The sequence below is a fragment of the Muscardinus avellanarius genome (genome assembly GCF_963383645.1).
Source record: "Muscardinus avellanarius genome assembly, chromosome: 17".
NCBI lineage: Eukaryota > Metazoa > Chordata > Mammalia > Rodentia > Gliridae > Muscardinus > Muscardinus avellanarius.
Genome location: NC_137803.1, coordinates 61,351,096 through 61,377,961, shown reverse-complemented (window position 1 = coordinate 61,377,961; position 26,866 = coordinate 61,351,096). Strand labels below are relative to the sequence as shown.

General features: G+C 43.9%; 1 protein-coding gene across 5 annotated transcripts in view; it reads right to left on the bottom strand.

Moving 5' to 3' along the window:
• The window catches only part of PTPRM (protein tyrosine phosphatase receptor type M), a gene marked incomplete at both ends in the record, with an annotated part of 778,612 nt that overhangs the window by 497,454 nt on the left and 254,292 nt on the right, over positions 1–26,866 (bottom strand). For all 5 annotated transcript variants that reach the window (XM_080714509.1, XM_080714510.1, XM_080714511.1 and 2 more), the window contains one exon: positions 6,945–7,216. In XM_080714509.1, coding sequence (XP_080570635.1) covers positions 6,945–7,216 — 272 coding nt within the window. The remainder of the gene's footprint in view (positions 1–6,944; positions 7,217–26,866) is intronic.

Here is a 26,866-nt window from a genome sequence, read left to right as displayed (position 1 = left end):
CACAGGAGGGTCATGGCTCAAGGACAGCCTCAGCTACTTAGTGAGGCCCTGTGAAAGTCAAGGAGACCCTGTTTCAAAATAAAGAATAAAAAATAGGGCTGGCGGTGTAGCTTGTAGGTAGAATGCCCCTGGGTACCACAAAAAAAGAGAGAAGAAGAAGAAGAAGAAGAAGAAGAAGAAGAAGAAGAAGAAGGAGAAGGAGAAGGAGAAGGAGAAGGAGAAGGAGAAGGAGAAGGAGAAGGAGAAGGAGAAGGAGAAGGAGAAGGAGAAGAAGAAGAAGAAGAAGAAACCCAAAGAAATAAATCCACGACTCTCTTGCTTCAGGGACATCTCACACATGCGCAGGAAAGAGAGAGAAAAGAGGTGCCCAGATTCAAAGCCAGGAAAGACATCTTTTTATCAGTATAATAAGCCTAACTGGGTGATGTGTGCACATATGCCTCTACCATCTTGTACTCCAGTAAGATGTATGACTACAATTCGCCAATAATTTTTTTTTAAAAGTGAATGTGAAAGGGAAATATTATTCTTCAGATGGCAGGAAGTCCACATGCACATACAAGCCAGGGGGCATCGAGGCAGGGAGATGGCCTGCACTTCCCCAGGGCCGCTGACCCACAAGGGCAGCTATGAGGAGCAGCCACGAGGGGACACATTAATTATAGGATTAAATATATGTTAATCACCACACAGCTGGCAGTTTATGTTTTAAGGAACAGTAATTAACCTATAATTAGCTGGATTGTGTGTGTGTGTTACCATTGTGATTTGTGCCTGCAGAATACTATTCTGCCATAAATAGTAAGAGCTAGCTAAAAAAGGCTCTGTTGAGAAGTGTTTCACAACTCTATAACTGCTTACCAAAGAGAATGTCAGGGATAAGACTATAAAACCAAGAAATGCCCCCAAAAGGCTTCGGAGGTACAACCAAAGCACAGGTACAGTTGTATGGGTTCGGTTAAAAACTTCCTCCAATCCAAGGACCACAGATTCTGACCCAGATGGAAAAGGATCCAGGTTTCCCACCAACCAATCCTAAGTGAGAAGCAGAGATTCTTGACAGAAGCCCAGAAGAGCACGCACTAGGGATTGAGCCCAGAGGGCATTCTACCTTTGAGCTGCATTCCCAGACCCTTTAGATTTTTATTCTGAAATTTAGATTTTTATTCTTGCCAAGTTGCTAAGGCTGGCCCCTCAAACCTTCACTCCTCCCCTCTCAGCCTCACAAGTACTGGGATTACAGGTGTGGGTACTATGCCCAGCTGGAAGAGTCTTATGGAAAGGAACATGGATTACTTTGCTTCACGCACTGTTTCAAAAACCAACTTGTTCCCTTATTTCATTTCACTGAACACGTGCTGCAGGTACCCGGAGAGGCCCCAGACGCTCCCCTGTCAAGCACTTCCTCTTTCCGGGCCCACAAAGTTAAGGGGGTCTCGCAAAGCGCCCCACCTCTTGGGTGGCTTGCCTATCACAATGCATTTCTCCTTCATCTTCACTCCCTGCTTGGTAATTATACGCAGGCCATAATCAGGAAACCGATGTTTGTCACCCAGGAATATAAGCAAAAATCATATTCATATCCAAGCAAATGTATGTTCTTTTAATACTTTGTGATACCGCCTGTGAAACTATTGTACTAAAAATGTCTTCAGAACCATCCACTTATTCATCTCAGCTCATAATAAAGCTACTTATACGAGTAGGACAATAGCTGAGTATACACTTAGCATGCATCAGACCTGGGTTTGATGGGATCCCCAACACTAAAACAGACAGACGATAGCCGAACAACTCCCACGACTAACTAGCATAAAAACTGCTCTACAGAATTAAGGTAGTAAGTGAATTTATTATAATATACTAACATTTCAAGTAAGCACAGCCCTTATATTAAATGTGTACAATCTCCATAATGTGATGTCACTCAGGTCTTCGACAGGGGTATTAAAGCAAAGGCTCTGTTGCTGTTGGGAAAATGACGTCGGTGCTGCTCCCGTCCCCAGCTGGTAAAGGGGCCACATCAGGGCGGGGCCACCTTCTCTATGCATTTAAAACCTCAAATGCTGGCACGTGGCTGGGCACTCGGAAGAAAGTGGATGAGGGTTTTTAGTGGTTCCGTACTATTTACAGACGTGGCTCAGCAGCTCTTAAAACCTTGGCAATAGTAGACTAAAGGCGCTCTATAAACCTCCTTAGAGTCAGAGCGTCAAGTAATTCCGAGTGGCCAATCGGCGCTCTGGGCCAGAATCTAAGGTTGAAACCCAACTCACAAGACAATGGGATCAGGACTTGGGGCCTCCGGAAGCGATCAGGGCACGAGGCTGGTTTCCTAGTAATGGGATCAGTATAACTTTAAGAGAAGAAGGCGTGAATCCCAGCATGATGCCGCGGGCCTGGCATCCCAGTATTTGGGAGGCAGAGACAGGGAGATCAGAGGTTTGAGGCCAGTCTCAGCCACTTAGTGGGACCCTGTTTCAAAATAAAAAAGGGCTGTGGGTATAGCTTAGAAGCAAAATAAATGTCCCTGGGTTTAAAACACAGGAGAGAGAGAGAGAGGAGAGAGAGAGAGAGAGAGAGAGAGAGAGAGAGAGAGAGAGAGAGAAGAAGAAGAAGAAGAAGAAGAAGAAGAAGAAGAAGAAGAAGAAGAAGAAGAAGGAGGAGGAGGAGGAGGAGAAGGAGGAGAAGGAGAAGAAGGAGAAGAAGAAGAAGAAGAAGAAGAAGAAGAAGAAGAAGAAGAAGAAGAAGAAGAAGAAGAAGAAGAAGAAGAAGAAGAAGAGGAGAAGAGAGAGCGAGCCAAGACAGACACACATATCCATGCATGCATTCAGGGAGGTTCAGGGAAGAAAGTAGACAAAAATAATTTTGGGGGCTACTGGGGACTAAATGAAGGGACATTCTACTTCTGAGCTACAAGCAAACCCTATTTACTATGTTTTTATTTTGAAACAGGGTTTTGCTAAGCTACCGAGCTCTGTTGCTGGCTACAAATCTGCAACCTCCCTGCCTCAGCCTCCCAAGTCCTGACACCACCGTCAGGCCAAATAGTTCTTTGTGCATATACGTGCACGTGCATAGATTATTTTGGATCTCATGATTATATACCATTACCATGCACCAATAAAATTAATTAAAAAGAGAAGAGGCAGGAAAGAGCTTGCCCATGTGAGGACAGACTGCACCTGTGCCCTGACCTTGGACCTTCCACGCTCTCAAAAGGAGAGCGATAGCTGTCTGTCCTTTGAGTGCTCACTCTACCGCATTCTGCTCCTGCTCCTCGACAAAGATACACCAGTGCTGTGATGCTTCTCCCAATGAACAGAGAAACCATGAGGATAGACTTCTAATTGAAACTGAGGAGTCATGTGCTACTCAGAAACATGAGGGGCCCAGTGCGGGCTGGGTGGGCTGAGGAGTCAGGATATGGTTCATGATTAAGAAGGCCAGTAGCTGGGTGTGGTGGCACATGTTTGTAATCCCAGCACTCAGGAGGCTGAGACAGGAGGATCACTGTTTGTGGACAGCCTCAGCTACTTAGTGAGGCCCTTTGCAACTCAGTGGGACCCTGTTTCAAAATAAAGAATAAAAAATAGGGCTGAGGGTGGAGCTCAGAGGTAGAATGTCCCTGGGTTCCATCCCTAGTATCACTAATAATAATAATAATAATAATAATAATAATAACAACAACAACAACAACAACAACAACAACAATGCCAGATACTTTATACAGAGCAGCTCTATAAATTAGATATTCACTGAAAATGACAATGGACTCACAGTGAACCATCCTCCTTTCCATCCTTTTTGGGTTTTGGTACTAGGGACTGAACCCAGAGACATTCTACCTCCAAGCTACAACTTCAGTCTTATTTATTTATTTATTTATTTTGGTGGTACTGGGGTACCTGGAAGCCCTTCTACCTCTGGGCTACACTCCCAGACCTATTTTATATACATATTTTTTATTTGGAAACAGGGTTTCTTAAGCCAGCACGGCTGGCTTCTAACCTGCATGATCCTCCTGTCTCTGCCTCCCAAGCGTGGGGATTACAAGCGTGCGCCACCACGCCCGGCCATTTTTATATATTTTGAAACAGGGTCTCATTCAGTTGCTGAGGGCCTAAGTTGCTGAGGCTGGCCATGAACCTGCGACCCTCCTGTCCCAGCTTCCCAAGTACTGGGATTGCAGGCCTGCACCACCACACCTGACTCAGGAATTCCTGTTTTAAGCCTGGTCTCCTTGGTCTGCTCATGAAACAAATCACCCTTTGAACGTACCTGACAGTCCAAGCGAGGTGTACAAGGGGGGAATGGACTCTTGACCTTGACCCTTGGCTGCAGCCAGTCCTATTGAGCCAGCACACTTGAAACAGTCAAGAGAATTCACACTGAAGGTGTGGGTGGGCATTGCTCAGACCAGAGAGGAGATGAAGAGGTTCTGCCCTTCCTGAGAAGAGCATTCCATTAGCCTCACTTCAGCTGATGCCGGCACGAGGAGAAGCCCAGATTCAGTTCCCGAGGCCAGAGGAACATCCCTTGGCGAGGTCTTCCCTCGTCTGGAAAGGTCGCCTCCAAATAAAGCTTTCTATCCACACTCAGCTTCTTAGCCGGTTCCAACATGGAGAAACCCGAAGCCTCCCTTAGCCAGGCCACTTGCTCTGAAAGCTTTGTGATTCTATGGAGAAGAAACTCTCCCAGGCGCCAGCATCTTCTTTTTGCCTTCTGGTACTAAGGATTGAGTGCAGGGGTATTCTGCCTCTGAGTTCCACCCCCAGACCTTCTTATCTTATTTTACTTTTTATTTTTAAACAGAGTTCTAAGTTGCTGAGGTTTTTGATAAATTGCTGAGACTGGCCTCAGACCTGTGATCCTCCACTGTCAGCCTCCCAAGTATTGGGATTACAGGCATTTGCCACCATGCCTGGCTCATCTGTTTAAATTATACTAGTGATGTACTACTGATTGGTGAATAGTATGTTTCTTATGAAAGGAATGATATCTTAAAATATTGTTAAATAGGACATTTTTCTTCTAGTGAAATATTCCCTTTATGTTTTATAAACAAAAATAGTACATGAACATAAGAAACATTTAATCATAGGAGAGATGACAGAAAAATCAAATCATCTTTAGTTCCACTAGCTAGTGAGATACCACATTTTATTGTATTGATTTCAGAATATATTTTGGTATTTATATTTTTAAATTCAAGAATGAAATTTAATATGTTGCTTTATACCTGCTTCATGCATTTAAACATAAACTTTAAAAACATTATTAAATGATCTTCTATAACGTGTGTGTGTGTGTGTGTGTGTGTGTGTGTGTGTGTGTGTGTTTGTATGGTACTGGGGATTGAACCCATGGGCTCTCTATATCCCAGTTATATCCCCAATTCTTTTTATTTTGAAACAGAGTCTTGCTAAATTGCGGAGGGTCTTGCTAAATTGCTGAGGCTGGCCTTAAACCTGTGATCCTCTGGTCACAACCTCCCAAGTACTAGGATAAAAGGCATGCACCACCTTGCCCAGCCATAACTTTATTCTTAATAGTTGCAAAATAAATTTTAGGTTGTGGTAGAATAAATTAAATCCATTGTTGGAAATAATACTGAATGTTTCTGAGTTTTCGTTATTATAAATATGCTGCTCTGAATATCCTTGTGGTTAATTATTTGCAATCACTCTTCATTATTTTTCACGATAAATCCCTAATGGTAGATTGCTAAATTTAGATGTATCTAAGTTTTCAACACTTTTCAAATTCATTGCCAAAGTATACTGTGAAAAGATTTTAGCAATTTCCATGTGTAATAACAGAGCTCCCACATCCTCTTCACTTCTACTTGAGAAACATTTATTTATCATTAATTAAATACCAGAAATTACGGTAAGCACAGGGAAACAGAAAAGCAAAGCGAGGACTTTACTTTATTCCCATCTTTGGTCCCGAGGTAGAGGATCTAGGATTAACAGATCCTAACTGATAAAACACCAAAGCTGCAGAATGGATGGAGGGTTACTATCTGTGAACATTCAGAAGATGAACATCCCTTGAAAGCACCACTTCTCCTGTCCTTGGGTCTAGACGAGCACCTTCATGAAACGTGAGAAATGATCTTAGACACACATTCCAGCTGACTCCTGAGCGAGCCAAAGGAATAAAGAAAGAACAGCAGATACCACAATCCCCTTTAGGCTGGCTCTTAGCTGGAAACCAGCGGGATGTTCCCAACACCAAGCTACTTGTAGAAGATGCTGTGGGTAAGTGGAAAATGCACCCGGAGTACCCACTGCCACTGAATTCTTCCCTTTGGTCCCATAGGAGGATGCTTTTGGGCGACGAGTGTCTCTGACAAAACGGATGTGCGACTTCTTAACTGCCCCTGGGCTTCCTCGCTCAACTCACTCAAAGCGGGCAACGTGTGACTCCACGGATTCTCCAAAATGCCAAGACAGGACTTGCAACAGCCCCTCTGGGACAGAGACGCGTGTCTATATGGCATTTTCTCCTCCTGCTTCCAAGAGCAAAGCAGCAGCTCACATCTCACAGGCAGACCCCCAGCATGGCTTGCTTTCTGACTCCTCCATCCAAGACCCCTTCAGAGAAGAGCCCTCCCCCTTCATCCCCAGGGCTGTCTCCAGTCAGTGGCTGACTCAATACAGGAAGGAAGACAGCCCTCCCTGCCCAAGAGCAGCCCTTGACTTGCTACAGATGGTTGTTTCTCTCTCTCTCTACAATATAGAGCAAGCATAAACAAATCTGAACTGTGTACAAGAGCCATAACCCACTCCTTATCAACCAGTCTGGGCAATAGTAGCGTCGCACGTCAAAAGAAACCTGCCGCTTTTTGTGTGTTCTCTGGCTGTGCTAATATCAAAACAAGTGGTACTCTCAGAAATGAGAGGATGTTTCAAACGATGAAGTGGAAAGCCAGCCCCTACCTGGTAGAAGTTAGGCCAGAAGGTGCTGATGGCCAATTCCGCCCTGTTCCAGGTGCGCATGGGGTCTCCGGATATATTCCAGATGGGGCTCCCCAGGGGCCCGTTATTGACCTTCACGTAGACGTTGAGCAGCCCGGGCACTGAATTACTCTTGCTGGATACAAAGTAGTGGAAATCAATGCAGTGGGTGTCATTCTCCTTGAGTCGAGGCAATAACAGGTGAGCTCTCTGCCCCTCGGGTCTCCCCGACGTGTTCACCAGCATGAAAGAGCCTGCGGAAACACAACCCAAGAGGAATCACAATCCCAAAGACGACGAAGACGACAAAGGTCACTTCTGAGCAGCTGATCGGTTCTGAACTGTTGATTCTGCGCCCCACGTGTCTCACTTGAGCCCCAAAGTCCCATTTCTTTCCTACCTTTTCTGTATATCACCTCCTCCCTCCTACATCCTGATGTCTTCTCACAGTCAGTGAATGGAAAATGCCCTGAATGTTACTCAGTCTCCTAAATAAGAGATATGTCGCATCATGTTGCCTCGATCTACCCGGGAGTCACCGGCTGTGCAGGATTATTATATTTATTTTAATTTTTATTATGTTTTGCAGTACTGGGGAGGGAACCTAGGGGCATTCTACCTCTGAGCTACTCTTCCAGCCCTATTTTTTTTTATTCTTTATTCTGAAACAGGGTCTCACTGAGTTGCAAAGGGCCTCATTAAGTAGCCAAGGCTGTCTGTGAACCGCAATCCTCCTGTCTCAGCCTCCCAAATGCTAAGATTCCACGCGTGTACCACCACGCCCGGCTGGGATTATTTTAATTCAAATGAGTTGCAATTGCATACTATGAAACATTCAGGTCCTGGATCATGACAGCCGCATTTCACAAGGGCTTTGACCACAGGAGACTCTTGATACCAACCAGGTGACACAGATACAGTCCCCACCTGCTTGGACCACTCTATAGGAGAGCACTGCTCTATAACCGAACCACCATTTGGTGGCCACAAGCATTTTGCCATCCTGAGAGGACCTGGCATAAGGTAACATGCTGGGCACAGTGGTACACGCCTGGGAGCCCAGCTATTCTTCTCAGGACGCTAAGGCAGGAGGACTGCACTGCTATAACTAGTGACTTCTGCACAGTAGGAACATTTCTCAACAGGACTAGGCCTGCCACACTGATGGAAAGCCACTCCCCCACTCCCAAGAAGAGGACCAAATTCTCTGAATTCTTTGTATCTTGACACCCAAGGCACTAACCGGCCTGCAACTGCTAAACGTTTCCAGGTAGATTGGAGCTTCCCATGTACCCTGGCTATTAAACCCTCTCTGTGAATATTAGCAATTCTATATGGCAAAACATATATAAAAACAAACTTTCTTTTAAAAAGGGAAAATACATGATTATAAGTCATCTTTTGCAGAGAGCAAAAATGATTTGACAGTCTAAAGAGGAAGTCCAGCTGCTCTTAAACTATAAAATGAAAGAAAAAAATATTACCTGGGTGAGGTTGCATTCCCAATATCTACTGAATGCACAGGTGGCTAGTCCCAACTGAATATTCTTTAAAACTTCCCTCATTGTGAATTATAAAGGTCGAGGTGATTTGTATACATATGTTTGTGTATGTATACATCTTATTACATACATGCACATATGTATACAAACAAAATACCAGAAAAAAGTGTGAAAATTACCTTTCCCAGAAAAGTGCTAAAAAGACCAAATAAAAATATAAATATTGGGATCCTTTACACATAAATAGGCTATTATTAAGGGCTTAGCATGATGGTCTGTTTACTTAATGAATGTTACCATGACAGCACTCCTGCGTAAGGTAAGACAGTTTTGATGCAATCAGAATAAATAGGAGTGGGACCAAAGAGAGAGCAGGAAGCAACCTTCCAGGTGGTTTTAAGATGAGTTACTGGCAAAGCTGTTACTTTGGGCCTCTGGGTTTCCAGCCATTACTCATCCTGACACACTCCAGTGGCCTCATGTGCCATTTGAACATATATGGAAAAAAAATCCTCTTTGCAACACTGAAGGGGAGTTATAGTTGCTATTTTAAAATAGAGCAATGTTCCAAGACATGAAGGTTATGCACCTGGAAATATAAAAGCTAACTCACAAGGGAAGGGTTATCTATGGAATGTGCATTTCAGTACCAAGGAAGAACTTCAAATGAGATCTGAAGGAGCTGGCGGCCTGGTGCAGCTGTGCACGCCTATAAACTCACCTACACGGGGGCTAGGGCAGAAGGAAGGCTTGCATCCAGGAGTTCAAGGCCAGACTTTGCCAACAGAATGAGAGGGAAGGAGGAGGAAGGGAGGGAGGGAGGGAGGGAGGGAGGGAGGAAGGAAGGAAGGAATTTTGTGCCATCTGGGCTCACTCCACCCAGGACATGAATCATCCTCCTTATCCTGCGTATCCATCCTGTATAGGCTACCCGCCCGTTAGCCATTTAATAGTTCTCTAGGTTACCAGGTGGACTGTTGACTTATTGCAGTGCTTCTCTAGAGGGCTTAGTACTACCTAGGAGCTCAGGCATCCACTGCGTGTCTTAGAGCATGCATCCAGAACAAGTTAACTACTATGTTCAAGTGACTCTGATTTGCAGTCTTCTCTCCTTTTGGTTCCGATTTGCGTCAGAACGCAGTCTGTCTGTGCTCGGACGCTTCTGCAGTGCTGACCAGCCGGCAGAGGAGTGAGTCCTGTGACACAGAAGTTTCTTTGATTGCTATGTAATTTTTGGCAGGACAAGAGCATTAGGAAAGTGATCAGGAGCAAATTTTCCCTCAAAGGAAGAGAAAGCCTCATCAATACACGATGGTCTTCAAGCACAGCCAGGCTTCCCGCCTCCCCTTAGTCCAAAAACTGGTGAGAACCAGGCTCGTGGCAAGAGCCCTCCTCTTTACGCCCCGTGATCTCACTTCCTGGAACTGCAGGAACAGGTAAGAAACCGGCGCCTCCCTCCCTCCCTCATTGTTTAAAGGGGAAAAAGAGAAGGCGGCCAATGAAGAAGCAAACCAAACCGTGGAGCATACGTTGGAGTTGGCAGAACATGGTCTCCACTAGAGGGGAACCTTTTCAAAGACCTCAAGGGGCGAGGGGAGAGCTGCAGTCCTGTGGTGTGGGGCCAGGAACAGGTTCCCTGGGATTCTGCACCAGGTGGGCCAGTACTTTTGTTAGGGATGTCCTGATTTTTGTTATTTCTCTGGCTCTGAAGCTGCATGTTTTGGGTGATCAGCCCTAACCCTGTTTCCCCCTGTTTTGTAGCACGTGAACGTGTAAACCTAGCAGAGGCATCATGCGCACACGCGTGGCTGTGGTAGAAATGCCGATTCTGTGAGCACTGTTCCTCTGTTACTTGTTTTGCCTCTCAGGATGTGACGCTGTCTGTACCATCCCCACAGTTGCCAGCAAAGCTACATTCCTTCCAAATGGTCCAGAAACCAATCAGCACTCTGACCTTAAAATACATTTTTAAGTAATTTGTTTAGTTTTGGTACTGGAAGTTTAACCCAGAGGCTTTATACTTCCAAGCTATACTCCCAGAGTTTTTTTTTTTTTTTTTTTTTTTTTTTTGAAACAGAGTCTCACTAAGTAGCTGAGGCTGTCCTTGAACCCGCAATGCCTCTGTCTCAGCCTCCCAAGTACTGGGATCACAGGTGTGTGCCACGCTGAAAAGTCTCCTTACTAAGTCTCTTTACCTTTCTTTGGGGTCTGCTTTTTTCTTTGCAACCCCCCACAACTAACAAGGAATGCAGATACAGCAGCCCTGGGTAAAGCTCACCACAAAGGAGCTCAACACGGCCTGGCAGGTCTCAGGACAACTTTGGTCCTTCAAGCATCTGAACGCACAGTCCTGTTAACGACATGCAGCCCCGTCAGTCAATCTCCCCAACCCAGGCCTCCTGGTCCTATCTTCATTCACCTAAGGGGTCATCTCAAAGTCTCCTGTCTTAATGAGAGGAATGCTACTATGGCAGTATCAAGGAATCTTCACCTGAGGCTTGTTTTTGAAGTTGGTGGAAGGATGTCTTCATGTAAGCCTGTGGTCATCAGCACTTAACGCAGGACTTTAAAGTATAGAAAGTGCCAGGTACAGTAGCACACCGTTGTAATCCCAGGACATGGAAGCCTGAGGGAGGAGGATTCCAGGTCTGAGGCCAGCGTCAGCGACTTAGTGAGACTCTATTTTAAAATAAGAATATAAAGGTCTGGGGGTATAGCTCAGTGGCAGAGCACCTCTGAGATCGATCCCTAGTACTACAGAGGACAAGAGTTTAGACATTTATGGGAAAGTCACAGTTGTGTATAAAGAAATTGCGGGAGGGAGAAAGAGGCAATATTTAGTTGTTTGAATTCATTACCTCTATAACCAAAGTCAGCTTGCCAATGGTTAAAGAACTAAAGAATTCAAAACAATGATATTCAATTTTAGACCATTATATATGTGTGTTTTAAATTCCTATATACCCCAAAGTTTAATTTTCATCTTCTACTTCAATGTTCTGACTGCAAGGAGATGCATTTTCAAAGAGTAATTGGGTCTCTCTCCCTCCCTCCCTCTCTCTCTCTCTCTCTCTCTCCCTCCCTCCCTCCCCCCTCTCTCTCTCTCCCTCTCTCTCTCTCTCTCTCCTTCCTTACCTCAATTTTTCCCCCTACAAAGAGCACTCCAACTGGGCAAATAAGTAAAAGCAATCATAACTCAAATGAGCATGGCAATGCTGTTTGTGCTAAGATAACAAAACGCCCTTAAGTCACCAGAACATAAGGAGAAATGTGGCACTGGAAGCAAAGCAAAGAAGCTGTACTGGATGGAGCGAGCTTCTAAGGGGGCAGTCTTTAGTTGCAGGCTTGGAAGGTTTTTAAGAATAATTATTTTGGTTTCCCTGAAGAGGAAAGCGCTCTTCTGAGAACATGCGATGTTCGCATTCTTGAATCTTTGGGTGAATTAAATTTAGCTTAATCATATCCATTGGCAAATGCTTTTGATTAGACTATCTTCCATCATTGTTTGTGACAGCAGTAATAACTACATAGGATTAGTTATTCCTTTCTACCCCATCATTAAAATTTGCATTGGTGTGGCGGAGGCTCTGGATTTGGAAAAGCTGAGGAGACTGTATGATTTCTCATCCCACACTGGAGGAACGAGGCAAGCAACAAAGGTGGGAACAATTTCTGTTACACGGCCCGTGCTACTCAGTCTTTTGATGGTTAAGAGAAACAGCACGTTATGAGCCTTACAGCCATTACCAAATTCATTTTTAAAAAGCGTCTTCGTTTCAGCAAAGGAACACAGATCATTGGTCTTTCTTCCCTTTGGCTGTTTTGCCTTTGTTTTTCCCCTCTAAGCCCGTGCCTTCACATTTGTGGATTTAGCATCCACAAGCTCCATAAAATGTTTACAAGCCCCATCAGTGCTAACTTGTGCCTGTCTCCAGTTGGCAGGGCCATCTGGGCCTCCTCTGACCTACTCACAAACAACCAGTGATCACCATTCAGTTCCCTAGAGCAGCACTTTTGAACCATCTCGGAGGCAGCAGGCCTTCTTGTTTTCATTTCCAATACATCTCAGAACAAGTTTATGTAAAAGACCCTAAGCATGAAATGATGTTAGAATAACATTCTAGAAAAATAAAGACACGTGAAATACAAGCCCTGGGCTTGCTTTTATTCAAGGAAATGGACATAAACTGTGCTGTCAAAATTCCTGTGAACATTTTCTCAAGACCTGCTATTAATTTCCATGCTGGGCATGGGCCAGAGACAAACATCGCCCGGGCCAGTTCTGCTTGCAAGGTGGCCCTGAGGAGCACAGGCTCAGGATTGCAGCAAAACAGGAAGCATGCAGAGCCCCAGGCCCCATGTGCAGATGAGCCTCAGGGCTTCACCAGCTGGGTTCCAGAATCCCCTGTGGATACCCAAACTCCAGAGGCTCAGGTCCCTTATATAAAACCATGTAGCACTTGTATAGTACCTGCACATAACTTGTAGTCTAGTTAACAGCAGAGCTAGATTGCTTATAATGTTTAATACAATGCAAATGAAAACGTTTGCTATCCTGGACTGCTCAGGGATGACACCAAGGGAAAACGTGTACCTGATCAACTCGGGTACAGTGATTTTTCAAAACAGTTCAAAGAGCCAGACATGGTGGTGTCCACCTGTAATAATCCCAGTACTTAGCAGGCTGAGACAGAAGGATCAGCAACTTGCCTAGAACCTCAGGGACTTCACAAGACCCAATCTCAAGATAAAAAATAAATAAAAAATGGATGAGCTCAGAGGCAGAATGCCCTGGCATTCTGCCAACACACCCTCTAAATAAAGTTTCAAATATCTTTGTAGATGGGGAGGGAGAGTACTGAAGATTCATCTCAGACATACCTATTGCTGAGTTATACGAACCACCATTTTGTGTGTACATGTGTGGTACTGGGGATGGAACCGAGGAGCCTTCTACCTCTGAGCTATACCCCCAGCCCTATTTTTATTCTTTATTTTGAAACAGGGTCTCACAGAGTTGCAGGGGGCCTCACTAAGTAGCTGAGGCTGGCCTCAAACTGTGACCTTCCTGTCTCAGCCTCCCAAATTCTGGGATTACAAGCATGCACCATCATGCCCAGCTCAACCACCCCTTTTATTTATTATTATTTTTTTAATCAGAGTCTAAGATACCATATGCCGGCCTCAAACCTGTGATCTTCCTGTCTCAGCCTCCTAAATACTGTGATTACAGGTATGTACCCTGCTAAATATTTTCATGAATCTTGAATATGCAGATATGCCATGGTCAACAGAGGGCTGACTGGATACATTTTTCTCTCCATGGGAAGTGAGTCAAATTTAAAAAAAGGGAGGGGAGTAGAAGAGTCTCTGCTTTCTTAACCCAAAGGCAATATTTTAAAGGCAGAACTTTAGATGTGGAAAAAAAGTCATGGAAGAAAATGAAGAGGAAGTGTGGGAAGCTGGTGGACGAGGACAGGAAGGTCGTGGTCAAGGTGACTGGAAAGTCTGAGCAGAGGGTGAGGGCAGAGGTGTCTCTCTTGGAGGTCTGAGGACGCGCACGTACGTGGCAGGCCGGGGTGCGTGGCAGTGCTGGCATTCCTGCAGGTCCTAGGGCAAGGTGTGACTGACCACCCCGCAGCTCCAGAGACTCAGGATGCAGTAGGAGCCTTGAGCCCAGGAGTCCAGGGCCAGGCGGGCAATATTTTAAGACCCTGTCTCAAAAAACAAAACACTGAGGCCGGGCATGGTGGCGCACGCTTGTAATCCCAGCACAGAAAGTGTTTTAAAAATCACAGATGTAGAGCAGGGCTCTGTAGTGCATGTTTGTAATCCCAGTTCTTGAGAAGCTGAGACAGAATTATCATAGGTTAGTGGCCAGCCTCAAGTACTTAGTGAGGCCCTCCACAACTTAGTGAGAGCTTGTTTCAAAAAAAAAAAAAAGAAGAAGAAAAAAAGAATAAAAAATAGGTCTCGGGGTATAGCTCGGAGGTATGCCCCTGAGTTCATCCCTAGTACTTCACCAAAAACAATAACAAAAAATAAAACAATCACAGAAATAACACATGAGATTCATTAAGTTTACCAACATCTTAACATATAAACATTCTGAAGTAGCTATAAAAATTGTGGATTTCCAACTGTTTTGTTTGTTTGTTTGTTTGTTTGGTGGTACTGGGGGTGGAACCTAGAGGCTTTCTACCTCCAGGCTATACTCCCAGAACTATTTTATATTTTATTTGGAAACAAGGTCTCACTAAGTTGCTGAGAGCCTAAGTAGCTGAGACTGGCTTTGAACCTGTGTGATCCTCCTGTCTCAGCCTCCCAGGTATGGGGATGACAAGCGTGCGCCACCATGCACAGCTCCAACCAATTTTGAAAGGAGTTTTGAGACAAGAGTTCTTCTAAAAGAAAAAGATGTATCTGAAAAGACTCTAGGGAAGGGAAGAGGCTCTGGGAATTCCATTTAGAGAAGTCATGCGCTCTCTCTCCCCACGAGAGAGAAGTGGAGCTTTAATGAGAACCAAACGGCATTACCGTGTGTCATTTAGACCAACCGCGCCAGTTACTTAGCCGGAAAATACGAGGTGCGTGCTTTATAATTTATAGGTAAAAACAAACAGTAAACACAACCTTCTAAGTATCTGATGACGCTAATGACTATCTCAGGAAATGAGCCCCAAGTAGAATAACCCACGAGTGACAGCCAGGCTATTCAGAATATGCCTAAGAGACGGCTTAATTTCCCATACTTCAAGCTCTCTATTGATTGACACCTTTAGAAATGAATTCGCTTTTGTTCTAAATCACAGAATGACACAAGCCATCACTACATCAGCTTCCGATTAATTTTCTTCAAATTACTGTTGACTCAGAGATTATATTTCTTCACATACATATCTGGGGAGTCTACCATCAAAACCATGACTCGCTTTAAAAAGAAATTATGCAGAGAGCTTTTACATAAAATGCAGGCCAAACCTAAATATTTAAAAAGTACATCCTCTTTGACATTTGCAGCTTAATAAATGCCTGAATCTAAGACAGAACTAGTTAAATCTTCCTTTACCGTATAAAATACTTCCCCAAAGAAACCCGAGGGTTCTGCCAACATCCTTGACTAAAAGTTCCCATAGTCCTGAATGAGAAAACAAAGAACGCTGCATTCACTCAGCTGGGGTCAGAATGCAGAGGCATGTAGACATTTCAACTACTTGACAGAGGACAGAAAAAGAAATTGTCAAAACATAACGAGGAGAGTCAGCCGAGGAAACTAAACTGGTCTCCACATGAAGCTGATGGTACAAGATCAAAGGTATGAGTTACCACAACAGCCCAGAGTTTAAGGAGTCTATCAGTTAATTGATTGCATTTCACAATGCAACCCATTATTTTGCACAGTTAATTCTGTGCTAATAATTATAATAAAGATACCCACAAATAATTAGCAGATTACGTGAAAAAGCCATTTGTGTTAGCAGAAATACAATTCATCCTGAAATACCTAGGAAAATATTTCTTTTCACCATTAAACCAAGGTATTTAAATTAAAGCAAATGCCTGGTATACATTTCCATAATACATAAAGTTTCAATAGCATGTGTCTGTGAGATTCTGGTGATGCCCCTGTGTGGGTTCACAGGAAGTGTAAGTAGCGTGCGATCTGATAAAACATTTCAAAACCGAGGCCAGGAAGACGCATCTCACGTACAAAACTCACCAGCTCTGTGACCTTATGAATGTCACTCTCAGACTGAGTCAACACGTCTATAAAATCAGAAGAGAACACCGCCTACTAGGAAAAGCACAGACTACGCCAGGCCAAGTACTGCCCGCCGTGATGGGTAGACTAAGAGGGGCCCTGAGTCCGGCTGGATACAACCAGGTTCTGTAGCCCAATGGCCTGCCCTGACTAGGACACTCCCTGTGTGCTGGTGAGCAACGTAGGTGACTAATGTATGAAGTAAGAGTGAGACTGAACCCGTTTCAAAGAGGGTACTCAGTGAATCAAATTGGATAATTCATGTAAACTTCCCCTACGTACCTACCTACCTACCTACCTTTCTTTCTTTCTTTCTTTCTGAACTGGGAATTTAACCCAGGGCATTCTCCTTCCAAGCTATACCCACAGGCATATTTCTTTTATTTATTTATTTATTTTTAAATTTTTGAGACAGAGTCTTGGTAAGCTGCTGAGGCTGGCCTTGAACTCGCAATCCTTCTGTCTCAGCTTCTCAAGCGCTGGCAATACAGGTGTGTGCCCTCGAAAAATGCTTCTTGAGAGAGTGCTAGATACAGAACGGAGATATACTAAACTTTGAGCCTCAGTCCTGGTTTGTACCCAGATATACTGGAATTTAGCCTAGGAAGATGGAACAGCTCAATGGCTACTTCATGGTAAGTTCTGGCACCCCTAAAATTACAGGTATTAATGTATACCTGGAAGGTTGTATCGGTTACAGTCATCTACCTCTATACGGTCTAGCAGGGGCAATAATACAAAAAAAATCTATGCTACTTGAATTCATCTTTGACATCTAAATATGAATTTTAAAATACAGGTGCTCACTCGCAACGGAACCTGGAGTGAACCTTCTCCTAAAATGACTTACATACTGGGTTGTTATCAAGTCTATTTGATTTTAAGTGTATGTTTTTTATTGTGATTCAAATGCTGTAATAATTCATGGTGATGGTGAAAGCTGTCATTTATATTTACAAAACCAATGACTAAGAATGTTTGAGTAGTTAAATAGATTAATATATTGGCTACTAATACGAGAAGCACTAATAGCTAACAATGTTATGGTATTTAGTCCATACCAAGCATTTTTCTAACAGCTTTACCTACTGGACCCTTTTCCTTATTTTTTACAAGCAGGGAGAGCTCTGAGGCCTGGATGGGTTCAACCTTGCTCAAGATCACAGAGGGGTCAGGGGAAGAAAGAGGACAGGACGCTCAGGCAGCCATGCTCCCGAGTCTGTTCTCTAAAGCAACACATTCCTGCCTCTGAGACTGAGTCAGCACATCATTTGGATAACATTGGAGAAAACATCAGACCCTCTTGAGTATATATATATGTTAATCTATCAATTTTGATAAATGAACACTACCATGGGCACCCGTCCAGGCTGGCCCGCTGTGGAGGGGGGACCTCATGGAGGGAGATGAGCATCCCTGCCAGGCCTCCGCTAACCCCAGCTGCACCAGTTCCCCTGGCCAAGATTAGTCGCGTGGGGCCAGCCTCAACTGCTGACCCCTGGAAGGCTCAGTGATGGGTGGTGTGTTGTTTGAAGACTCAAGGTTGAAAATGGATCTGGGTTAAAAGTACATGAGATTCACTGAACAACACTCTTTCCCTCTGGGTATTTTGAACCTTTTCATAACTAAAGTTTTAAATAACAATAAAAATATTTTAAACTGATGCTATCTAAACAGATTAAATTGTGGATATTATATCACTGAAAATGTTTTACATAAGATTCATTTGTCATTCTACGGCATGCAAGTAGATGTGCAATTCAAAAAAGGTTAATCTATTTGGAAATTTAATTTTATGTTTACATTTATAAAATTACCTTAATACTATATTTATACATACATGCTATATGAATTACACACATGCACATATATACATAAACACACTTACGGAGACAGAAAGCCACAAATATATAGCCATTAAGGAAGGGTAGAGAGAGAGAGAAAGGATTGTATAAAGAAGTTTACTGGGAAAAAAAGGTGGTTGGCAAAATGGTAGCTTTCACTAAGAATGTACCACCAATATCCTTAGTGCCCCTGGAGAGACCATAACACATGGAAATGTTTGTGTATTGATAAATAATATTTCACTGGCCACTGATGGTGAAATTCTGAATGAACGCTGAGTGTGGTGCACACGCTTGGAATCCCAGCTGGGAGGCTGGGACGGGAGGGACACAGCTTTGCAGTCAGCTTCCAATGTTTTCCTCTTTCTCCTAATTTTTTCAAACACTAGCAGCCGCAGTTTTAATTCATAGCAATGTGATTTACGATCTTAGGTGGGTGACCGAGAAACATATCTGGATATATATTTCTGTCACTGGCTCTGAGCTTGGGTGGAAAAAAAGTTATGCTTATTGGGTTACATAAAGTAGTTTTTAGGGTTTTTTATTCTTTTTCTTCAGAGCACAGCATAAGCTATGGTTTTAAAACTCATCTTTCTTAGCGGTCTAAACACTTGGGTTTTTCCTCTGACTCTAGTATATGTATATATATTTCAGGTAAATCACACCAGCATAAATTTTAACCACTTTAAATTTTCATTTTTATTACTTTTCCTTCAAAATATGTTTACTTTATGATGCATTGATCTGCTTACAAGAGGAATGTTTGTGCTCAGGAAAATCCTGTGTATCAGCTCTTACAACTGAATGGAATGAGGCAGTCAAATTTCAGACTTCTTTGAAAAATGTTTTCTGTTTACAAATAGGCACAGTTCTACAGTTCTTTCTTTTCCCATGTTTTAACGTTCCCTTTACTTAAAAAAAGGGGGTGTGACTTCCAGTGTCCAAGATGCGAGGACTTCTAGCCACCACGATGTAAGAGCGACTTGAGTCTTCCATGATGTGGGAACAACTTTTGTCTTCCGTGATGTGAGAATGACGTCCATCATCCATGATGTGGGAGCAGCTTCCATCCTCAACCATATGAGAGCAACTTCTGGCCTCCATGATGTGAGAAAAACCTCAGTCATCCATGATATGAGAGCATATTCCGGCCTCCATGATGTGAGAACAGCACTGGTCCTCCATGACAGGTAAGCGACCTGCGACCTCCATGAAGTTAGAATGACTTCTGTCCCCAGGATGTGGAAGCGGCTTCCCCTCCTGATGACGGAGAAGTGGCTTCCGGCCTTCCTGATCCCAGAGTAGCACCGCCACACTCCCTGCCACCGCAGCTGCTGTCATTTGCGCTTTGGACCCAGCCCCAGGGGCTGAAACTTCTAAAGCTGCAAGTCCCAATGAATATTTCCTCCTTTAAATAAATAAATTAGGCAAAATAATAACAATATTTCTGGGTGTGGTGGCGCACGCCTGTAATCCCCGCGCTTGGGAGGCTGAGACAGGAGGATCGCACGGGTTCGAAGCCAGCCTCAGGTACTTAGTGAAGCTCTCAGCAACTTAGTGAGACCCTGTTTCCAAATAAAATATAAAAAAGGTCTGGGAGTATAGCTCAGAGATAGAAAGCCTCTGGGTTCCACCCCAGTACCAATAATAATAATAATAATAATAATAATAATAATAATAATAATAATAATAAACAATAATATTGCCTTATTATCTGTTTACAGATAGGATTGTTAAGAAGATTAAAAATGAATACCTGTGAAAGTGTTTAGCCTGGAGGAGGAAAAAACAGAATAGCAGAGGAGACTAAAATATGGACGTAGGTGGGGGAAAAGAGAGTGTGAAACAGTTCAGATAACTATATATCCATGTCCGAAAGCATCACTAGGAATCTCACATGTAGAGGGAGTGAGTGTGCAGGGAAATGAATCAAGCCCTGTGCATGTATGAATGCACTGCTATGATATGCCATTACGATGCACCCATAAAAGTATCAAAGTGATTTCATAGTTCATTTCAGAGTCAGCTAACCAAGTACTTGTGGTGCTTATTTTCTGGGGAAGATAAAATAAAGAAACTAAACAAAAATCTCCTAGAAGTTACGAGGGTCATCGTCAGTTTTGAATTACAACTCTTAAAAAAAAAATAAAGAGTTGATTCTCCAATTGCACGAGCTATTCTTTTATTTATGGAACAAAAATTTAAATCAATTCTGCTTACAAAGACAGTATGAGGGGGAAGCAGTTCTACTGTATTCTCTGAAGTAAACAACAGAATGGGTGGCAAAATGCAACCTGAGATCTGTTTCCTGAGGAATTGCCAAGGTTCACTGAGAAACATGAACTCAGAACAAGACATTTAATACAGCATAAACAACTGCACTGGCCCCTGGGTCTCTCCAGAAGCCCAGAGGATGCTGCGTACCCTTGTTGATTCCTAATGCAATAAAACAATAGAATAACACTCATTGGCTTACTGAAAAAATGTGATTTAAGGTCAGATTATTCAAAACAGATGTCCAGTTCCCTTAGCTTACACAACCCCAGCAAAGACAAACATTATCTACTAAGTGCTAAAATATTCCAGGGGTAGGGACATGTGTGTGATGGGTCTCGCAAAGTCACTGGACCTCTGAACTCCCCACCTTCTACCTCCACACACTTCTTCTTTCACCACAGGTTTGTCAAGACCCAGGAGAACCATTCCTAGTCACCAAATTATGCTTTCCTTCCTGCTATGGATCTGATGATACCAAATACACAGGAGTTACAATATTTACGATCCTGGGTATTTTATTCCAGGCTAATTTCCATTTCACTTAAGCAATAGTTTCTTGAATAAGTCATACAAGGAATTACTCTTAATCCAGGGAGAGAAACCAAACAAGAGCCCGTAAATACACTGCAGAGAGCTGCAGAGCAGTATGAATATACATGTGTAATACTATATATTTTTTCTCTTCACACACAAGGGAAATATTATCCTGGGCTAGAAGACCAAGGCAATCCGGGGCAATGATAGCGGTAAGGTGGGGGAAGAGAATGAGGATATTTTGTGTAACAATCAGAGGATTTTTATGTCTGAAAGGCTCCTGAGAGGCTAAGGAACAAATAAATGGTTTCCAAAAAATAATCTTTAGCCCAAATGATGTAGAAAAACAGGAATTCCATAGTATGCTGACAAAGTTTTATCTAACAAAAGAGAAAATTAGCAAAATGTCATACTTCTATGCCCTCAATCTTCCATATTGTGTAGGATACTGCATGCAATCAATTGGTTGTTGATTTAATTACGACAATTATGAACAAGAAATGACCATTGATTTATTGACTTTTTGTTTTTTGGTACTGGGGGTTGAGCCCAGGGGAATCACCTCCAAGCTATACCTTCAGTCGCTTTTATTTTGAAACAGGGTCTCTCTATGTTTCTGAGAGTCTCCATAGGTTCTGAAGCTGGGCTCAAACCCGGGATCCTCCTGTCTCAGCTTCCCAAGTACTGAGATTACAGGTGTGTACCTGGTGCCAGGTAGATGCTTTACAATTGCTTTATGTATAGTACTAGAAGGAACTTTAATGTCCTTTCATTACTATTAATATAATTATAGTAGAAAGAAAGAGTAAGCATTAGAACCTTCATCAGGACCTCCACAATGCACTGTGCTTTTCTGAGCAACGCATTCGAGGCCTTAGCAGCCTGCGATGAAAACCTCCTTATTGCCAATCACTCCGGATATATATATATCTCCTCCATGTCTCCAGCGGCCACGGTGTGCCAGGTGCAGAGGAAGGCTCCCTAGACTGAAGCTGGGGGAGATCCAACCTGTTCTCAAGTCCAGGGAAGTAGGAAGATAGTGATACTCCAACTGTTTTATCAGCGACGGATGGGGCTACTCTGACACTCATGGAGGGGGAACAGAAACGGGGCACTGGAGCTGGCTCAGAAGGAGGGGTGGGTGCAGCGATAGTTCCTCCAAGAAAGGCATCTCTGAGCTGGTTCTCGCAAAACATGCAGGTAGCCAGGAACAGATGGAGAATGAACTGCCCAGGTGTGGGAAATGGACTGTAATTCAACATTTCTCATTCTACAAACATCTGTGCGGCTCCTGCCGGTAACACTAACACTGATATAAAGAATAAACATACCTGAGGTCCTCTAAAAATTTCCAGAATAAGAGGGTATGCAACCACGTAATCTAAGAATCACTATATAATTCTTTATGTGTTGCAAAATCCTAGTTCGAGAGAGAGAAAGACATCAGAAAAGAGTAGTGAATGCAATTTTAGAAAAGGCTAAGACAGGAGGATCGCAGGTTCAAGGCTGGCCTCAGCAATTCAGTGAGGCCCTCAGCAACTTAGTGAAACCCAGTTTCAAAATAAAACAAGGTGCCTGTAATCCTAGTACTTGGGAGGGAGAGACAGGAAGATCGCAGGTTCAAGCGCAGCCTCAGCAACTTAGCAAGGCTCTCAGCAACTCAGTGAGATCGTTTCAAAACAAACAAACAAGCTGGGCATGGTGGAGCACACTTGTAATCCCAGCATTAGGGAGGCTGAGACTGGAGGATCACAGTTCATGGACAGCCTCAGCTACTTAGTAAGGCCCTCTGCCACTCAATGAGACTCGGTTTCAAGATAAAGAATAAAAAACAGGGCAGGGGGTGTAGCTCGGAGGTCGAATGCCCCTGGGTTCCATCCCCAGACTCGCAAAAAAAAAAAAAAAAAAGGATAGGGCTCAAATCAAATTGTGTCTCAGAGGCAGAATTTCCCTGGGTTCAATTCCCAATAACATAAAAACAAATAGATTAAGTAGGGCTGGGGTTAAAGCTCAGAGTCAGAGCTTTACTGTGCTCAATTCCCAGTCCTGAAAAACAAACAAAACTGGGTCATTCGGAAAAGTCATAGAGCAGGCACAAATACCACAGATGCCATGGTGATCAGGGGAGCACGGCTACCTGGGGAGTCAGAGGGGTGCTGTGTTTCACTTGGTTTATTGTGAAACTTGAGGAGGCTGACCTGCGCCTGGGAGCTGGCTGAGGGATGTGCACACCTCAGGCCTGCGGCATCTGTGCTACTGTTACAGGGAGCCCAGCACAGCTTTCCGGGAGAGCATCCGGCTCTTTCAAAATAGCAGTGGTTCATGTGAAATTGCTGTGTCCTTAGTCACAGAAAGTCAAAAATCAGATGCCCTTCCTAACATGCAGAAGGCAGGGAGAAAAAGTCACAGGAGGAAGTCTAGAGGAAGAAGGAGAAACTTCAGAGAAGCAAAGAAGGCCACCCGAGGGGGGTGGGGGTGGGAGAGGGAAACTCCCCAATGTGCTTGAAGTGCTCTCATAAACATCTCAATCCCATGCCAAACATGGGAGGAGGGAGGGGAGGGAGTGGAGGGATTGAGAAAGGGCTAAATGTGTGATGTGTGCATGTGTGCCTCCACCATCTTGTACTCCATTTAAGATGGATGACTACAATGCACCAATAAAAAATAGAAAGGAAAAAAAGAAAGAGAAAAAAAAAAGGATACAAAAGAAAATGCCTCGTTCTTTACTTTGGTGCTGTGGTTTTATCCAACTCTTTTCATGAGCTAGGTGGCTACTTAACATGGGGTTCAGGGAGATGAAGCCCCCCTTTGCACACAAACAAGTCAGCTATGTCCAGTTATTTGGGAGAGCACTTTAAGAAGTACCTTTACATGTTCTTATTAGGCAAACCCACGTCGGCAGAGGCCAGACAAGGCCTCGGGGAGAGGACTAAACCCAAAGCAAAGCATATGGGAAAATTTCTCAGGAAAAAAGAATTAAAATGGTCTTAGTATATTCCAAATAAAAATGATCCTTTGGTCCAATATTTAAAAGGATCTATCAGACCTTACACTGACTGGCAGGTGTTTAAATAAAGAGAGGATGGGTAGTACCTATTGAGAACAAAGTTATCCATCAGCTACATGAAAAATTAAGTCCTGGAGAGGAATTACTGGGAAGCGCAGTCCCTGCGTAGCCTGAGCACGTGTTTTCAGAGCACACATTTCTTCTGGGGACCCTGAGGCTGAACTCTACTGGAGACCGAACACTTAGTTTGTCTGGTTTCTGCACCTTCAAAAATTCACGAGAACAGAAGAGGCTACTAAGGCAAGCAGGGCAACATTGAGAAAGCCGAGTGGTTAGAAGGTAAGACACCAGGAAACAGCCGGCGGCCAGGACCGGGGCGCGCACCGCAGCCACCAGCAGCGTGTGCTGTGAGGATGTGGCGGCTCTCCAGTGGGGCTGTGGGAGCCTCCAGCTCTCAGTGACATCTTAACACTCCATGAGCAGGTAAGGCGCACTCCCTAAAGCACAGAGGGCCACGGGAGAGGTCAGACTGATTGTCACCTATACCCTGAAAACAAGTCCTGGCTGAAATGCCACCCATCGCAGCAGGGCTTGGCCCAGTCCTGGGGAACTCTGGGCAGGGGAGTTTTCCTAGGGAGCTGCTGCAATGCCAGTGCCGCTTCCTGTCCTGATGAGTCCCAGCCAGTGAGCTGCACACCGCTCAATCTGCAGCCCGGGGGAGACACCAGGCACTTAGTTCTTAGCTGCTTCTCATGCACACCCTCCCCAGGGGCTCAGAGCAGAAGTGCCCACGTGCTCAGACCTGTGAGTGGATGCAAATGGCCTCCACCACTGCGAGCCTTAGCGCATGCTCAGAGGAATCAGCACTCCCAGGCACACGGAGCATCTATTTACTAATGGCTACTAGTAGGGCCAATTTGGGGATGGAGAATCTGGACTGTCAACTTAAATGGACTGGGAGACTAGAGCAAGACACTCTCAGCTGTGTTGAAGAAGGTACTTCCAGAGATGACTGTCATTGGGACAGAAAACTGAGGGCAAGGACCACCCTGAATATGGGTGGCACTGTCCAGTTGACTGTGGCCCTTGTTGGAAGACAGGGGAGGAGGGCGAGGAGGAAGCAGTGGGGGAGCCCCATTCACCTGGGCTGCTTGGTCATGCACGCCTAGCACTAGTGCCTTCACCAAGGACTCGGACTCTAGCTCCTTCACTCTCCCAACACAGACTCTAACTGATGAGTCTCCAGTGTGTTTCCAGAGCTTTCTGTCTTGGACTGAGGCTACATCATTGGCCCCTCATGTTCTGAGGCTCCGGATTCTTAGACGGAAAAGCTATGGGTCCCACCGGTTCCCCAGAGGGCTGACAACCACGGTGGGGCCATCCAGGTTCTGGTCATGCAAGCCACGCTAATAAATCCCCTTTATACTCACACATATACACATACACATATTCTATAGGTCCTGATCCTTGAGAGAACCCTGGCTAATACAGTGTCTTTTCTTTGGGAATCTTAAAAAAAAATTAAGCCTCGCCACTGAATTCATTAATCTACCCCAAACTGCCAAACTCCAGCTTAACTGCCTCTAACCCATAGTTTGGACTACATTTTTATAATAAAAATGACAAGTACTTAAGCAAAAGTGCAGGAAAATTGTGAGGACTAATCCTGTTACAGATCTTTCCCCATCCCAAACTGGATGACAGAGAGGTAAGTGTGACTCCGTTTCCATAGAATTCTCCCTCAATAAGCATGCATATGTTTTGCTTTACCTGGCCAAAATTCCTATGATAACTTAATCTACCTAGAGAGAACTCAGAAATCCACAGGTAAGTTACTCAGGCAGGATGTACACCAAAGCCTCTAGCTGCCAATGTCAGGATACTCTGCTAATGAAAGAGGGAACATTTCTTCTTAGACTGAAATGAAGGAGAAATGAATCAGAGGCTCAGTCACATCTGTTGAGCAACTGAACTTAGTCTGTTCATATGATAGGGACAACGCTAATAGTCTTAGCACAGTGGGGCATGGTGGCACATGCCTGAATCCTAGTACTTAGAACTCTGAGACAGGAAGATCTAAGGTTCAAGGCCAGCCTCAGCAATTTAAGCCCCAGCAACTTAACAAGACCATGTTTTAAAACAGAAATTAAAATAGTGATGAGGGTGTATATTATACACAGAACACCCCAAGCATCAAGTTAATTTCCCACCCTCCTCTTTCCCATTTTTACTTTTCTTACCCTCTGTCCCTTGACACACCATTCATTTACCTATGAATTTCTAAAACTAAGCCTATCACGGTGGCTCACAACTATAATTTAAGAACTTGGGAGGCTGGGACATGAGGATCACAAATTTGTGGACAGCTCTGCAAGTGAGCAAGACCGTCTGTAACTTATTGAGACCCAGTTTCAAAATTAAAATTAAAACTAAAAATAACTTGCAGGTTTAGCTCCGAGGTAGAATGCCCCTGGCATTAATCCCCAGTAACACACACACACACACACACACACACACACACACACACACACAGAATTCCAGACACCCAGATAAAATATATGTGTGGAGAAGAAAGTTTATCTCCAACATTCAATTAAATTATGCTTCACAGTTCCCCGTCTAATTGTTTTTGTAAATACTATTGTCTTTAACAGGATCATTCTTTCATATTCTCTCTGTCTTCCTTCCTCCCTCCCTCTCATTCTCTCTGTCCTATAAAAAAATCTTTATCATACCATCTCCCTTGTGAGACCAATGTGTACAAGACTGTAGGTAACTGGTAGACCTTTCTGTGTAGAGTCTTCGTAGGTCTGTGTGCCGAGAAGTGGTTACTTAACTCCACTCAGACAGACTGGACCCTCAGAAAGAGAATCTATCAAAATGTCAACATTTGAGTGAACTTAACAGAGGCCTTCAAAGTCTGACAGTTTTCACACTTGTTTTGGTTATATTTTGCAAAGTTTTTAGGCTCCATTCAA